This window comes from Eptatretus burgeri, chromosome 10 (genome assembly GCF_056783735.1).
Source record: "Eptatretus burgeri isolate ZD-2024b chromosome 10, Ebu_testis_v1, whole genome shotgun sequence".
Lineage (NCBI taxonomy): Eukaryota > Metazoa > Chordata > Myxini > Myxiniformes > Myxinidae > Eptatretus > Eptatretus burgeri.
This window is the reverse complement of record NC_140970.1, coordinates 88,353,443-88,370,299: the sequence shown is the minus strand read 5'-3', so window position 1 is coordinate 88,370,299 and position 16,857 is coordinate 88,353,443. Positions and strand designations below refer to the sequence as shown.

The following is a 16,857-nucleotide window of genomic DNA, read 5'->3' as shown; positions in this document are numbered from 1 at the left end:
AGTCCAACGAGGTCACCCACAGTGCCTGCAATTTTTCAGATGGTTACAAATATCTAGATGAAGATTGTGATTTACAAGTCTCACTGTTGCTTTCCCCACGTATACACTCTCATTGACTGATTGTCCTGATGAATGAAATGCAAACTTCAGGAAGGATTCTTCATGAAGTGATGCCAAGTCATTGAAGAAACTCTGCAAGAAATTCGATTTGTGAATACTATTCACGAAAGCAGCTCGAAATTCTTTAAAAATCCATATATTTTTATTGTGCCATTTCAAAAGAAAATCTCATCAAGATTACATAGCAGTGTATAACTTGTACCCTGGTGGTCTCACGTCCAGGATGTAACTTGGCTTGACCCTTACGTCGGATTCCATGAACTGGCACAGTTGTCGCCAAAAGGATTTAAAAATAGAAGTTAATAATAGCAAGCAGTGAAGGAGGTATTGTGGGGAAAGGGGAGCAGGGATTGAAAAGTGAAAATAATGTAGAGACAATCATGGTGAAGGATGAGAGTGAAATGAGTACATTGTGTTTATAGAGGGAGAACAGGGCAGGAGTTTGAGATTGGTTGAGAAGTAACAATGAGAGTTTTTATAATGGAAGAGAAAGAAATTGAAAACCCAAAGTCGAAAGATTTAGTTTAGTGGTAGAAGAAACCCTTCCATCTCAATTATCTCGAGCCGATCCACCACGCTTTTCTTGACTCCAAACATTTATCGACAGCAATCATGCTTACTAAGAAACGATTTGTGATGAGTTCACGATGAAATAGCGTCATTTTTCACGTCATTTCACGTCATTCAGAAGTTCACGTCATTTTTTTTTTTAAAGGCAAATAAACCAGTTGGAGGTCAGCACAAAGCAGTGAGGAATGAAGGAAGAAAAAGCAATAAGATGGCAGGTGGTGAGAGAAAGGATGAGTGAAAGAAACAACAGGAAAGTATGTTGGTTGATGAGTGGTGAGGGAAGGCAAGCCAGCAAAATGTGGAATCATGATTTGTGAGTTGAAAGGTGGGGAAAAGAGAACAGGATGAAAAAAGGGTTTTACAATAATACAGCAAGCTTCACCGCTTTCGCTTTCGCAGACAGTTCCGACAATTGCTGACTGGAGCAGATTGGGAAAAGCCAGATTGCGTAAGCCAGGCTAAGCTCGAGCCAGACGGGCAACCACTCTCCATCACAGGGCACGGGGATTATAAAAACACAGCGTGGATGTTTTCACAAGATGACTCCACTGTCAGTGGCTCTGCTGGAAAGCAGAAGGCAGTTCGTGTTCAACTGCAGATGCGTTTGTAAAAATATAAGTATCCCAGGTCCTTGGGTGGCTTTTCAGATATGGAAACCTTTTCATCGTTGTAAATGACCCAGCTGTAGGAAAGAGGGAAACAGGAGCGTTAGCATGACAACACTTGTGGATTTAGAATTGTCTACCAAAGCAGATGGTCGCAACAAATGATGATCAAAATCCAACACGTTGCATCACGTGTATTTAACAGTTGAATGATTGTCAATCTGAGGTTTCCAGGATTGGTATACTGCAATTCACTTGGCTGCTTGTATGAAGTTCAAGCAAAACTCCGGTGAAGCAACATGTTGGCATGGAGGTTATGTGAAGTCAACTTTTCCATGATCAATCACAATTTTTCCCAAATGAGGTGCAGAGGTTTATGGGTCGTGCATGTGTTGAGATGAATGTGATCATGTTGCCATTAGGAATGGTGGTTATGGCAATAGCTGATTTTAAGGCCGGGACCGGTTGCTCCATTTTCACAAGATTATTGTAGAAACAAAACGCAAAGTAACTGGAAAGTAGAATTTCACGTGAATACATCGATGGATATGCCTCCGCCCACTTCAAAATTCAACCCACTGTTACGTTCGATCTCGATTAAAAGTCACATGAGAGAGATGGGTGGAAGAAAGACATCAGACTCCATGTTGCATGTGAAGTCATTTTGCAGACCCTAACTGATCTTTCACCAGTTGAACTCAAGATTGAATCGGTTAATCTATATTACAGACTATACTTGTGACAAGTTTGGATGAAATCCCTTCAATGCTTCACAAGTTATTACGACAACAATAATTTTCAATTCAAGTTCGGATGACCTCAGAACCTCTGAACACTAAATCGAGTCGATTTATCTTTGAACTGCAATCCATACTTCTACTAAGTTTGGTTGAAATCCCTTACATAGTTCACAAATTATTGCGGTAACAGGAGGAAAAAACAGAAGATCACAGATGATCAGCTCGACGGACAACCCGAAAAGCGAATGCCTCCGGCCTTCAGCTGCGAATGCATAGAAATTCCAAATACTTGATTCATTTATCCATGATTTTCGATTGACTTTGGAATTCGTTCTTGTTCTGTAGGTGATGTACTCTTTCCATGAGCCCCTCAATGAGCCTCAGATAACCATATGAGAAAGTGACGTCACCTCCAGCGTTGAGCTAAGTTTGACACATCCTTCACTCAGTGTTCCATCAAATGACAAGACTATGGACACCAACACACCCAAATGGACATCCACTCGTCATGCCACATTTATTGCTCTGCTCAGACAGCATATTGGTGGAGTGGGCCACTTTTCAGAAAATGCTGATGGGTTCTTCGTCTTGCAGAAATGGCAGCGCAGTAGTTCCACGAGTAGTATTCAGATTAAGAACCAGCATCTCATTCATGCGCAGAATACTTGTCAGGTTATAATTTGTTCATTCTTTCCAAATCGGACTAACCCGTGATGAGCAACCCATGGTGGTGTAACTATTAGTAGTGTGCAATGGAATAGTGACAGGTTACAGTGCAAGCAAAGCAAGATAACTTCAAGGGCTGTTTGGGGTGGCACAAGTGGGTGAGCTGATGGTGTGCAAGACTTGTCAAGTGTTTTGCTGCAGCAGCGTGAGCTCACCGTCCTTCTTTGCGGACATGGCACACATAATGACCACATTTGGCAGATGGCCCCATATGGCTGATGAAGGCAAAGAGCCTGTATCCTGCTCGGCACCAAAAGAGAAAGGACAGGTTAGGTGGGTTCCTTTTCTGTGTGCCCTGTTAGGGCAAAGCGTTTTAAACTGCGATACGTGCTCTGACTTCGAACCATAACACCGATGTGGAATTTTTTTTCAAATTTATTCGCATTCGTAGGGAACTTAGATAAGCTTTCTACGTAAGTTTGTGATTTATTTAAAAGGGTCAAAGTTACACATGGCAATCAATATGAGACAGGATATGGCCAGGATGAGCCCAATTTGTGTGACATGTTACATGTTCATCTTGATCAAGTTTACATGATTAATCATTTGCCCCTCACCCCACCCTTTTCTGCAAATGTATTCTTATGAGTCTTCTCAGGATTTCTTTAAACAGGTGATAAAATATAAACATTTTCTTAAAGAACCACAAAGGGATGAAATCATAACATTTGATTCAAATAACACAAGGCAAACGGAGTTTTGTGAGTGTGTTCATGCACGCACGTCTATCCTATCAGGCATCATTGTGGTTCCCAAAGGGAGGCATTGTCTTTACCATAGTTTTGGTGTCCTGCTTTTTGAAGAATAATTTTCTATCATTTAATTTTTTTTTAAATTAATACTTTTTAATTATATCCTCAATTATCCAATTTTTCATTTATTGAATTTAACAATATATTCCCCCCCCCAATTTTCCATTACTAGTCTGGGTCTGTGGTGTCCCACTTTTTGGAAAAAAAAAAAAAGTTTGTTTTCATTATGAAGCACAATTTCAAGTGCTACCAATTGGCGAATATTATGAGTTGGCTATATTGGAAACCATAAGCGATACTGTTTCTAAAAGGTTTCTGCTGTCATAGAATAATTAAAATAATACTGTTGGAATGCTAACGATCGATTTATGTGGAACAAAAGTGTGTCTGTTTAACCTGCTTTTAAAACACTCCTTTCCAGGAGGGAAACCAAAGAAGCAGGACGCAGAGCTTTAAGGTAGTGATTGAAATGGAATGACAGCAAGAACCCTTTAGAATAAAAATAAAGCATGATGGACATGGAAGGACACAAAATTATATACTGAATAATATATATATATATATATATATATATATATATATATATATATATATATATATATATATATATATATATATATATATATATCATAATAATACTTCTCAAAGCAAGAGAAAAAATATATATATAATCATATAAGGAAGGAGCACACAAACAATGACAGTGACGATGACAGTAGCAACAACAACAAAACTATGTGTAACAAAAGATCCTTTTTCAGGTCAGCTCGCTGACCTAATATAACCGTTTGATGGCCTCGGATCTGTCCGTCTGTCTGTCTGTGAACAATTTTTATTTTTCTATCTCCTCCTAGACATCTTGGCCGATTGAGTTCTAACTTGACACGATGATAATACTAGTTGCTCTCTATAGATCGTCTGAGCCCATTTTCCCCTCGGGGTCAGGGTTACAGGGTCATCAAGTGCAAAATGACCGATTAGTTGAATGGCTTATAAGGAAGCATCGGACGGCTATAATACATAATGGGTTTCATAGGGATTATTAAGATTTAAGTCGACCAACTAGTTTCTCGTTATCTCTGTCGTCTGGCCCTGTTTATTGGGCAACACGAGGTCCACTGACTTCAACACGGCTTCGCAGGGTTATTTGAAGTTCAATTTAAATTCTGTTTTAACTTTTCATCGTCGCGAAGGTTGAGTAACACTCGGTTGCATCAAGTTTTGTGAAAATTAAACGTTTATATCCTCAGTCTGTGTGGAATGCATTGCAGTGAAGGGTAGCTTCCATGGGCTTCCATGTTTCCATGCCATACAACGAGGCTATCTTAAGTTCTAGTTGATTTCTGTTTTCACTTTTGGGACCTTCTGGTGTACCTATACGTTTAATGAAGATAATTTTAACACACTTTTCATGAGTAAAATATATTCAATTCAAATAACCGTGAGACTCTGGAAGGGACTCCACATGCTCTCCGTTCACTGCTTCACCTCGTAACCTGTCCTCCTGAGGGACTGCTTATTCGTAGCATCTGTGAGATTAAAGAGCAGGTTGCGGGTCACCAAACATGTTCTGAAAATTTATCAATATGATTATATGTGCATTAAATAGTTCGATGCAAACAATTGTAGGTTGCCAAACTATCGGGAAAATTAATGAAATTTAACTCCGAAGTTGTTATTTCTCGAGGCTGTTGAAAAAAAACAGGCGCGTGCCATATATGGATGTTGATGTCACGTTCTCCAAAACAAAGCGGATGCTCACTCGCTCATTGAAGAAGTGTCCAGTTCAGCAGGCCGTTCTTTTGCTTTTTTTGAGCTTGCAACTGTCTATATTGTTACGAATTCACGCCCGCCGGCGTGCGAACGACCGCTTTAGCCAATGGTGGCCGTCTCGCCCACCAAACGAACAATTCGGTCGCGACTTTACGGAACAACGCCGGAAACCAGTCACGGGTGTGCTCCAAGCGCAACACCACGGCCTAGTCAACACTCTACCCGCGCGCGACAGGGTCAATCGCAGAGTTGTCGATATACCTAAGTATTCGCGTGGGCAGACTACCGAGAGACCGTACCTCAGCGAGGTCTACTTAGACACGAACCGCTTAAGCGGTTCATTCCGTTCTAGGATAACCGAGCGGGGTATTATCACGAAACCTAGCTGGACCCGATTCTTTTATCGGCTATCAAAAAGCCCGCTATTATTCCGAAGACAAAATAGCAGTTCAATGGGGAAAGAGGACACAACGAACGGGTTAACATTTATACACGCACATTTATTCACACACGTATGCAAAACACCAACATGCACGTATACAGAAAAGCAATGGAATTGGCGGGAAGGGACAAGATGCGAGCAAGACAAAGCACTACAACAGTCTATTTATTATTCACAAGCACTTAACAACAGTTCTACTTGTGGGACATGGCACCACAAACACACATACAAAAACCCAGAAAAGAAAGAAAGAGAACGTGACTGTGTGGTGATTTCTTGGGGCTCCGTCCTCCTTCGCCCGACCTCGCGCTTGTACCACCCTCACGGTTCTCTCTCCTCACGCCTATTTTCCAAACTCGATTCTCCCGTTCTCGTCACGACCGACCCAGAGAGCCCTCGGTCTGGAGCGCCACCTCGCTCACGATCCTGAGTGAGTGTGAGTGTGAGTGTGAGTGTGAGTGTGAGTGTGAGTGTGAGTGTGAGTGTGAGAGATAGATAGATAGATAGATAGATAGATAGATAGATAGATAGATAGATAGATAGATAGATAGATAGATAGATAGATAGATAGATAGATAGATAGATAGATATATATATATATATATATATATATATATATATATATATATATATATATATATATATATATATATATATATATATATATATATATATTGTTGTGGTTACCAGATTCGCAAACCACCATTCAGGTCCCTTAGGTGAGGTATCTCGGTAAGTGCATGTGTAGTTAGGCCCAAACCCGTTGTCTAGTGGGAATACATGTCATTTATACGTGCTGCGACTCTTCAGGATAGCCGTTTTTCTTTTACTATCTTTATTTTGGACCAATCGCCACCATCACAACCACAACAACAACCACCAACCACAACGCCGCTTCACCACAACCGCCATGACCTTTACCGTCACAACTCGCCACCATCGCATCACCGTCATCTCGCGCCACTCATGGGCACCGATGCTGGACTCGTGTAGGGCGCACGTTGAACAGCGTGTACAAAATCACGGATTTTCTGCTTCAAAAACGGATCAAAAACGACACACGCCCACTTTTTGCCGTCCAATCGGTGAGCGAGGGGCGGGTGGCCCCGCCCCCAGGGCGATCGATATATGCAAATTTGTGGATCAAAAAGCCTTCACGCCCACTTTTTCTCGGGCCAATGGGGAGCGAGGTGAAAGGTCAAAGGGAGGGGGTCAAAGGCGAAGTTACGGGGGGATAAAAGGACCGTGTTCGTCAGTCAGAGTCGGTCGGAGAGTCAAGAAGAGGAGAGTCGGAACGAGAGAGTCAGCAGAACGAGAACGAGGAGTCGGAACGGGAGGGTCGGAGAGTCAAGAAGAGGAGAGTCGGAAGCAGAGGGTCAAGACTTCGCGGGCGGTGGAGCTGCTCGTCGTGTGCGTTGGAGTCGGAACGGAGGGGACGGAGCTGTGGAAAGGCGGCGACACCAGACGAGGGGGTGCTCGCGTCGTGCAGGAAGCTGCACCCGAGGGAGGCCGACAGCGCGACCTGGCCGAGGTGGAGACGCTCGTCGCACATAATAAAGATCCTCTATACCCCGAGCATCAGCAACCCCCTCCTGTTTCCCCCCGCGCTGAGATAGTGCGACCAAGGGGGCCCCGTTCCCACCCCCTGCCAGGCACTGTCCACGAGGCCCGCGGGTTGCGGGGCCATCGCCGCTCCGCGTCTCATCACCAGACGGGTAGGCCCGACCCGGTCTCGGCCCCAGGCCTACCTCATTCTTGGGGTATTTCTTTTCCTTGGTTTTGGGTATGTGTTGTCGGCGCCGTCTGTGAAGTAGAATTGTATAAGTGTTGCCGTGTGCTCGGTAGTCGGTATTAGCTCTGCACTGTGTTTTCACTTTTATGTTTGCTTTTTGTGTAAATGGAATTGTGTTTTCTTTTTTTGTGTGCATTTGGTGGAATTGTATTTGTGTGCTTCCCGTGTGCCGAGAATAAATGTGCTTTATTGTTGAACTGTTCTCCCGCTTCGCTTCGTCTTTTCCTCCATTGAATCCCCATCTTGCTTCACGTAAAGGGTTGGTAGTGGGCTGAATACGCCCGATAATTAATCGAACCGTCGAGGTCGACGATAACACCGCTCGGTTATTCTGATAGTACGGAACGGGTCGCTTAAGTGGCCCGTGTCCGAAGTCGACCTGCGGCGAGGTGCGATCGCCCGGTCTACCCTCCGCGTGGGTACTTAGGTAGTTCGAATTTGGCGAGCAACCCTATCCCACGCGGGGGCTGATTGGCTCGATCGCGGTGAGACCGAAAGGTCCACCCGTGACTGGTTCCCGGCGTTAGTCCGAGAGGGTCACGACTGGATTGTCCGTCCGGTGGGCGACGTGCCGCGATTCGAGTTACGTGGCCGTTCGCACGCCGGCGGGCGCGAAAACCGCAACAATATATATTCTCCTCAGCGCCCGCGTTCCTGGTGACGACTCTCCCACTCTTTTTCTCCACGCTCGCGTTCCTCCTTTTTATACCCACGCCCCGCCCCTTCTCAACTCCCACCCTTCCTTCCAGAACACGCGGGAAACTTCCAGAAGGAAGCGTTTTCCCGCCAAAAATCGGGCGGGGACGCTCACACCGTTGCCTGCTTCATTGCTTGGGTTTTCACCCTTGTCCCTTGCAGGGTGAAATCCACCACGTTTGTCAGTGAAGATGCCATTAGTAGGGTGAATATACTGATTCTGGCTCCCTTTTCCCCATGAAAATGAATAGGGGATTTTCAGCGATTCATATTTTTTTTTTCCCTAAAAATAAACCCCCCTTTTTATCCCAAGGTATATTTATTTGTCTCCCCTTTTAACCTAGGGAAACTTTTTTTTTAAATTAAATAAACATGTGTGTGGGGCAGGGGTTTGTGTGGGCAGGGGTTGGGGTAGGGGTTTGTGGGTGGGTAGGGGTTGGGCCAGGGGGTCGTTGTCGTTGGGTCGGGTTTATGTGGATGAGGTTTGATGTGGATGGGTGAATAGATGGGTGGATGGGTGAATGTGCGGGTGGAGCTTGTATGGATGGGTGGACAATTTTTTTAATTAACCAATGCATATTGTTTAGCTCACTCATTGAACCTATAAAGATTTGTTCATTCTCAAATTCCTTCAATCGTTTAATTTTCTTTGCACAATAATCCCCATGTAAAATATTTAAAAATAAAACATTTGAATCTTTATATTTTTTAAGATACCCCTTTTGTGCCATTACGAAATGATAAACTTCTCTTAATGCTCTTGTTTGACCACCTCCTGAGCCACATATCATTTTGAGATTATAGTTAATTGTTTTTTCATTGTTCAATTGATAACCATCAAAGTTTTCAGTCCATTCAAGGATATTTATTTTTTTCTTTACATCCTCCAACTTACTAGTTTTAAAATTGATTCGCTTATTTGTTTTATTAACCTCCGCCATCTTCGAAGATGGATGGAGGTTACTGTATTCACCCCTTTCTGTTTGTTTGTTTGTGAACAGTATTACGGAAAAACTCCTCGACGGATTTCGACGAAACTTGGTGGGGGGGTTAGGTATGGTCCAAGGATCATGCCATTAAATTTTGGACTTGGTCCCCCCCCCCAAAAAAATTGTTAGAGAAATTTTTTTTTTTGCATTTCTACATGTTTTAAGTGATTTCCAACCCCCCCCCCCAAAAAAAAATTGTTCCCCCCCAAAAAATTGTTAGAGAAATATATATATATATATATATATATATATATATTTTTGCATTTCTACATGTTTTAAGTGATTTCCAACCTCCCCAAAAAATTGTTACCCCCCCCCGTAAAAAAGGAAAATTTTATTTTTTTTGCATTTCCACATGTTTTAAGTTATTTCCAACCCCCCCAAAAAAATTGTTAGACAAAAATTTTTTTTTGCATTTCTACATCTTTTAAGTGATTTCCAACCCCCCCCCCAAAAAAAAAGTTGGAGAAAAAAAATTTTTGCAACTTTTTTTTTCAACAAAATTTTGATTTCTTTTTTTTTTGCATTTCTACATATTTTAAGTGATTTCCAACCCCCTCCCCCCAAAAAAAAATGGAGAAAAAAACTAACTGTCAGCACTGTTGACATATTTAATGAATAAGATATAAGGTTCACTTGAGTGACCCAGCAGTATTGGCGGCGGAGGTTTTGCACTCTCACGAGTGCTCCCCCTCCAGTTTACCTTTGTTTCAGTTATTTTTTCAATAAGACTTATTTGATATTTTTCACATTCATGATGTTTTCCATTTATATACCAAGACTGAGATTTTCTCCACTCTTTAGTTTGATTAATACTTGGTTTGACCATTTATATATTGTGAAAAAACACGGCGGAAGCCTTTAAAAACCCAAACCCATCTTCCCATCGTTAAAACACAATCTATTCTATACACTCTATCATACAATATCCAGATGGAACACAATCTATTCCATTATCTAAAATAAATCTCTTATCATCAAAGGCTCCTCATGCCTTTTTATTTACATCTTCACGATATATCTTATGTTTATAACTTCTTATGGTATTCATTTTCCTATATTCTTCTTTCTTATTCATCAAACAATTATAATAATTTCTAAAAGTTATTGATTTCTTTATTACATATTTCTTTATTCTCTTTAACCTCTTATCAATCTGATCACCATACTTATAAGCATTTGCCTTTGCTCTCAATCCAATAAACTCACTCATTACTTTTCCACCCAACTCATCCTTAAACTTACCAATAACCTTTTCATTCTTTATTGAAAATAACTCTCTTCTTACTAAAATTACTTGTATCAGATAGTCCAATATTTTTATTCATATCTTTTGAAACATCATCAGTTTTTATATCGAGGATAAAACTATCAGTGTCCATATACAACAATGAAACATTTTCACCATACTCTTTCTTTAAGCCATTATACAAATAATTATCATACATCAATATCTTTGATAAATCAAGAACTGCTGTTCCAATATAAATTGGTTTATCCATTACAATACTTTCCTTTTCCATATGAATAGCAGAAAAGTTCTCTGAAAAAACCTCTTCTCTCTTAAAACTTGGTTTATTTATCAATCTCGAAGCTTCTTTCCAAGATGTTGCAAATCTAATGTTTTGCCTGTTTCTAACATTCTCCATTGTTTTTCCAAAGACAGCATTATTCATCAATTTATAGAATTCTCCTTCAAATTTTACTTTTGTATTTGTTCTCATATCTGTATTGAATTTAATATATTTTTTCATCCAAGGACTTTGTTCAAATTTTAAAACTCTATGAATTTTAGTAACTCTCAATCCTTCTCTCAAAAACTTTCAAGCTTCTCTGATGCAAAACATATCCCTCTTTATCATAGAATGTTGTTAATAACTTTTCTGTTGATCTGCCTTTAATATCAAAACTTTTATGATAATCCCTTAACTATTCTTTCTTTGGGGTTTCTTTCTCACATGCAAAAGGAAGGTCTTTATGCTTATTATGAAGATCACTCGGGTACCTCAAATCAACTTCAAAATAATATCCTTCTTCCTCATTCAATTCCTCTTGAGAAGAAAGAACAATATTCATCAAAGCCTTTTCGTAATCCTTTTCTTCCACCCACTCTAATTTACCATAAGGCAGAGATTGAGACATTGCCCATCCATACAAATTATTAGCATCAAAATACATCAAATAATTACTATCTTTTTCACTATCATAATTTGGAAGATATTTGTTATTTGCTTTCGCATATCTTTTTGAACATATTTGTGATATTCCACCTCTCTTAGACTTCTCAATCATCAAAAGCAGATCTACATCACTGATTAAATCTATATCTTTTTTGTCATTTTTCACATTGCACTCCAAGCTAAACCAGGAGCTGTGAAATAGTGGGCAGGATCCAATCCATAACAATTTTTATTATGACAGAGTGATCTAAAAGCTTCAAACACATCAGCTGACAATAAAACATGTTTTTAGATACAAATCATGATATTCTCCAAGGTTCTTTATCTTAAATATTTCCCAAATTTCTTGTGCATGTTTATATTTCTTATCACTTATCTGTTCTTCAGAAAGGTTATTGTAGAAACTTTCTTTTGAAGGAAGTCGTGTTTCTTTAAATCTCATAAATGAATCCATATTATCATTAGGATAAATTTGCTCACTTGTAAGAATTTTCTCTTTACTTTGAATTTTATTCCTTGTTTGAATTTCCTCTCGAGTTAGAATTCCCTCTTTAATCAGAATTTCATTCATTGTTTGAATTTTCTTTATAATTAGAATTTCATCTTCAGTGAGAATTTCTTCATTCATTTCCTCATTAATTAGAATTTCCTCTTTACCTTGAATTATCTCTTTAATCTGAATTTCCTCTTTAGTTAGAATTTCCTCTTTTGGAAAGAATGAATTAAGATTTGGAAAAGAGCCCGTGGAGCTTAGATTTGATGCAAGGTCGGTTAGTGGTGTTCCCATAAACTTGTAAGAATCTAGAAACCTAAGAAGAGTTAAAGGTTTTGTGAATATCATTTTTGTAAATGAAATATACTTTTGACTTGTGTTTGTTAAGGCAGAAATATTCCCTGGTGTTTTTGAAAGTTCATTTATAAATAGATGTCTATCATAGTTGGCGCTGTTGTGAAGAAAGACTGGAATAAAAGAAGGAAATTTATAATTAAGATTACAACAGGAATGAGCAGGACCTCTATATTTATCAGTAAGATGACAATGATCCCTAACTTTAGACTCCTCAATTTCCTCCTCACAAATATGGCAGATATTGTTCTTTCTAAATTCTAATTTTTCTTCTTCGGTTAATTTCATTGGTTCATTTGTTTCTTTCATTAATTTAGTTAGTCTTATACAATCCTTTTCTAATCGTTTTACAAACTCTTGTGAAGCTTTTTTTCCACTATAATGTTCAAGTTTATTATACTTTTCTCCAACAGATGATTTGATATAATGACAGAAACCACAAGGAATATGTTTTTGATATTTATTTGTATATGATTCTTTTGGATTAGGAGAAGCAGTATTTATCTTTTTAAGGATACATTCAAAATCAGCGTATATCATAAATGGGTGCATGATAGATTTATTATAATCTTCAAAAGAAATCTTTTCACCAAGTTTAGGCATTGTAATTGCAGCTGATTTATGATTACTACAATATTTTGAATGTTGTTCTAATCGTTATTTTGTATGAAATGAATTAAGACATCGCTTACAAGGATATATTTTGTTTGCTGTTCTGAATACCTGAGAAGAGATTAATCTTGATAAATTATTGATGTATGTATAATGTGAATTGTTTCCAACACTAAAATATCAAAGATCAATGTGTGTTTCTTCATTTTCATAGATGTTTGAAATTTTTAATACCTGAACTTTATTCTCTCTTGTTAATCCAAATACATAGAAAGGTTATTCTTTTTCTCAAATTTAGGAATATCTGTTACTGGCATTGGGAATTTAAAATCTTTAATGTCCAAGGTATTCTCATATTTCATATATTGTTTTGCTATTTCTGAATTACAATTTGGAGGATGTAAGTGAGCAAGAACAGATCAGAGAAAACATTTATTATCATTGTTCTTAATATTAACAACTGCCTTCTTTAGTTTTTTTTTTGGTAATTCAATATAAGAAGAAGCTTTCAGAGGGTTTGATTTTAGAATGTGTATATCTAATAAGACGTTTTTTTTTCAATATTAAATCCACTTACTACCACTGTATTATCAACATCCTCCTCTTGTATTGATAGTTCTTAATAAACCCCACTATTCAAAAAAATTTTTTGTTGGAATATTAAAAACAAAAAAATATTCAAAAACAACTTTTGTTAGAGATACTTTAATTGATGTTCTTCCAGGTATACTAAAAGCCCTTCCACTGAAGGAAATTGAAGAACTCATATTATTTACCATAATTTTTTATCCAATAGTTGTTATATTTATCTTTGTTCAATTCTACATCCTTGACATATTTCTCAGTATCTTTTACAAATGAAGAGGTTGATTGAAACTTGTCTTTTGTGTCTTGAAACATTGTATTTATTAAGTGAAAAAAGTTGGAGAATAAAATTGTTTTAAGCACAGATTCACCTGTAAAATAAACGAAATTTTCATCAAGAAAATTTTAGTTTAAGCAAAGTTTTATTATATAAATATGGTGACTACAACGTACTGCGATGTTTGTAATCACAAATCACATAAAAAACATCCTCCACAATCACATAAAAAACACCTTCGAACCAACAAACACACATTTAATCTATTTCATCAAATATCTCCTCTTGAGTTGAAAAGAAAACATTGTGATATCTGCTCAAAGGATGTTTTGAAGAGTAGTTATAAGAATCACCTTCAATCACAAAAACACAAGAAAAATGAGTTTAAATTAAAGGGAGACTATTATGTTGAAAACACAGATGGGGCATTTAAAGGGCATATAAAAATAAGGATTTTTTTTAATTTGGAGAACCCAGTCCATCATCAATAGCTGAATCAATTGAAATAGTGAAACCTGATGTTGAAAAAGTTATTAAAAAGACATTAAAAGAAATGAAAACTTTAAAGTTTTATATGGGAGTGAAAATGAATATGAAAAGACAAGATTAAGAACAAAGTCCTTATATGAGAACAGATCTTCATTCTATAACATCATTTCAAGATTTTTGAATAGTGGGGTTTATGAAGAACTATCAATACAAGAGGACAATGTTGATAATACAGTGGAATGAAGTGGATTTAATATTGAAAAAACCATCTTTTTAGATATACACATTCTAAAATCAAACCCTCTTAAAGCTTCTTATATTGAATTACCAAAAGAAATAAAACTAAAGAAGGCAGTTGTTAATATTAAGAACAATGATAATAAATGTTTTCTCTGGTCTGTTCTTGCTCACTTACATCCTCCAAATTGTAATTCAGAGAGAGTAAAACAATATATGAAATATGAGAATACCTTGGGCATTAAAGATTTTAAATTCCCAATGCCACTAACAGATATTCTTAAATTTGAGAAAAAGAATAATCTTTCTATTAATGTATATGGATTAACGGATACAAACAAAGTTCAAATATTAAAAATTTCAAACAACTATAAAAATGAAGAAACACACATTGATCTTTTATATTTTAGTGTTGGAAAGAATTCACATTACACATACATCAATAATTTATCAAGATTAATCTCTTCTCAGGTATTCAGAACAGCAAACAAAATATATCCTTGTAAGCGATGTCTTAATTCATTTCATACAAAAGAACGATTAGAACAACATTCAAAATATTGTAGTAATCATAAATCAGCTGCAATTACAATGCCTAAACCTGGTGAAAATATTTCTTTTGAAGATTATAATAAATCTATCATGCACCCTTTTGTGATATATGCTGATTTTGAATGTATCCTTAAAAAGATAAATACTGTTTCTCCTAATCCAAAAGAATCATATACAAATAAATATCAAAAACATATTCCTTGTGGTTTCTTTTATTATATCAATTCATCTGTTGAAGAAAAGTATAATAAACTTGAACATTATAGTGGAAAAAAAGCTTCAGAAGAGTTTGTAAAACGATTAGAAAAGGATTGTATAAGATTAACTAAATTAATGAAAGAAACAAATGAACCGATGAAATTAACTGAGGAAGAAAAATTAGAATTTAGAAAGAACAATATCTGTCATATTTGTGAGGAGGAAATTCTTCTTCTTCTTCTTTCGGCTGCTCCCGTGAGGGGTCGCCACAGCGGATCATCCGTATGATCCGCATAGTGATTTGGCACATGTTTTACGCCGGATGCCCTTCCTGACGCAACCCTGGTCGCCTCTTACGACACAGGGATAAGGTACACCTATTTTAACCGGGGTATACACCGGCCCAGTATACTGGTACTCATTTCACCGACCTCGGAAGGATGACAGGCTGAGTCGACCCCCTGGTGTATTAATTCAGTGGCCCAACGGGGCTTGAACTCAGGACCTCTCGGATCCCAAGCCGCTGCCCTAACCACTGCGCCAACACCAGGCTCATTTGTGAGGAGGAAATTGAGGAGTCTAAAGTTAGGGATCATTGTCATCTTACTGATAAATATAGAGGTCCTGCTCATTCCTGTTGTAATCTTAATTATAAATTTCCTTCTTTTATTCCAGTCTTTCTTCACAACAGCGCCAACTATGATAGACATCTATTTATAAATGAACTTTCAAAAACACCAGGGATTATTTCTGCCATAACAAACACAAGTCAAAAGTATATTTCATTTACAAAAATGATATTCCCAAAACTTTTCCCGACACTGAGAGCAGCGTCACCCATCGGTAGTTGTTGCAGTCTTGGCGATCACCCTTCCCTTTCCAGAGAGGGACAACAAGGCCCCTCTTCCAGTCAGTTGGGATGATGTCTGTGTTCCAGGCAGAGCATAGAACTGCATGCAACGACACCAGTGCAGCATTTCCACCAGCCTTGAGAAGTTCAGCATGGATGCCACAGATCCCAGGAGCTTTACACCATTTCAACCAGTCCACCACAGCCTGTGTTTCCACAAACGAAGGTGGACCACAGTTGATTGGAAGGTCAGCAATAGGGATTGTAACACCCCTGACATTCAACTCGACAGCTGGTGGATCAGCCTGGTGCAGCTGCTCAAATAACCGGCCCAGTGGGCCCTCACTTCGGACGCATCTGTCAACAGCCCTCCACCCTTGCTCTAACTGCGTACACCGTGGGACTGGCTTGGATGAACACAATGTGCGAATTCCCCTGAAAGCAGGATGAAAATCACTTGACCACAGGTGATGCTCAACCACCTCACAGATTCCTCACACATCAACCTCCATCAATCAATCTACAGGCAACATCAAGGACAGTGGCCTTGAAGGCACTCCACAACTCTTCAGGACCCAGACCCCCCAATTCCCCCAAAGCACCCAGACTCCCCAATTCTCCACTAATCCTGTTCACAAACTCCTCAGCTACCCTCTCATCCTTGAGCTTGCCAACATCCAGCCTTGGCTGGGATGGTACTATTCTCCTGGATTTAAGCTGAAACTTAAGAGTTGCTACAACAAGCCGGTGATCAGTATTGAGGAACTGAGCACTCTGGTAGACCCTGCAGTTCTGGATCATCCTCCAGCGACCATCAATGAACAC

The 16,857-nt window shown here is 38.6% G+C and overlaps 1 protein-coding gene across 7 annotated transcripts in view; it reads right to left on the bottom strand.

Moving 5' to 3' along the window:
- Positions 1-240: 240 nt before the first annotated feature.
- The window catches only part of LOC147019045 (ubiquitin carboxyl-terminal hydrolase 13-like), a 115,761-nt gene continuing 99,144 nt past the window's right edge, over positions 241-16,857 (bottom strand). For 5 of the 7 annotated variants that reach the window (XM_085899245.1, XM_085899239.1, XM_085899241.1 and 2 more), the window contains 2 exons: positions 2,917-3,001; positions 241-1,372 (listed from right to left, as the gene is read on the bottom strand). In XM_085899245.1, the coding sequence (XP_085755371.1) occupies positions 1,279-1,372; positions 2,917-3,001 (179 nt within the window). In that variant the 3' untranslated portion in view covers positions 241-1,278. Of the gene's footprint in view, positions 1,373-2,916; positions 3,002-4,953; positions 5,043-16,857 lie in introns of those variants that run through there. The other 2 variants (XM_085899243.1, XM_085899242.1) reach the window with 2 other exon arrangements.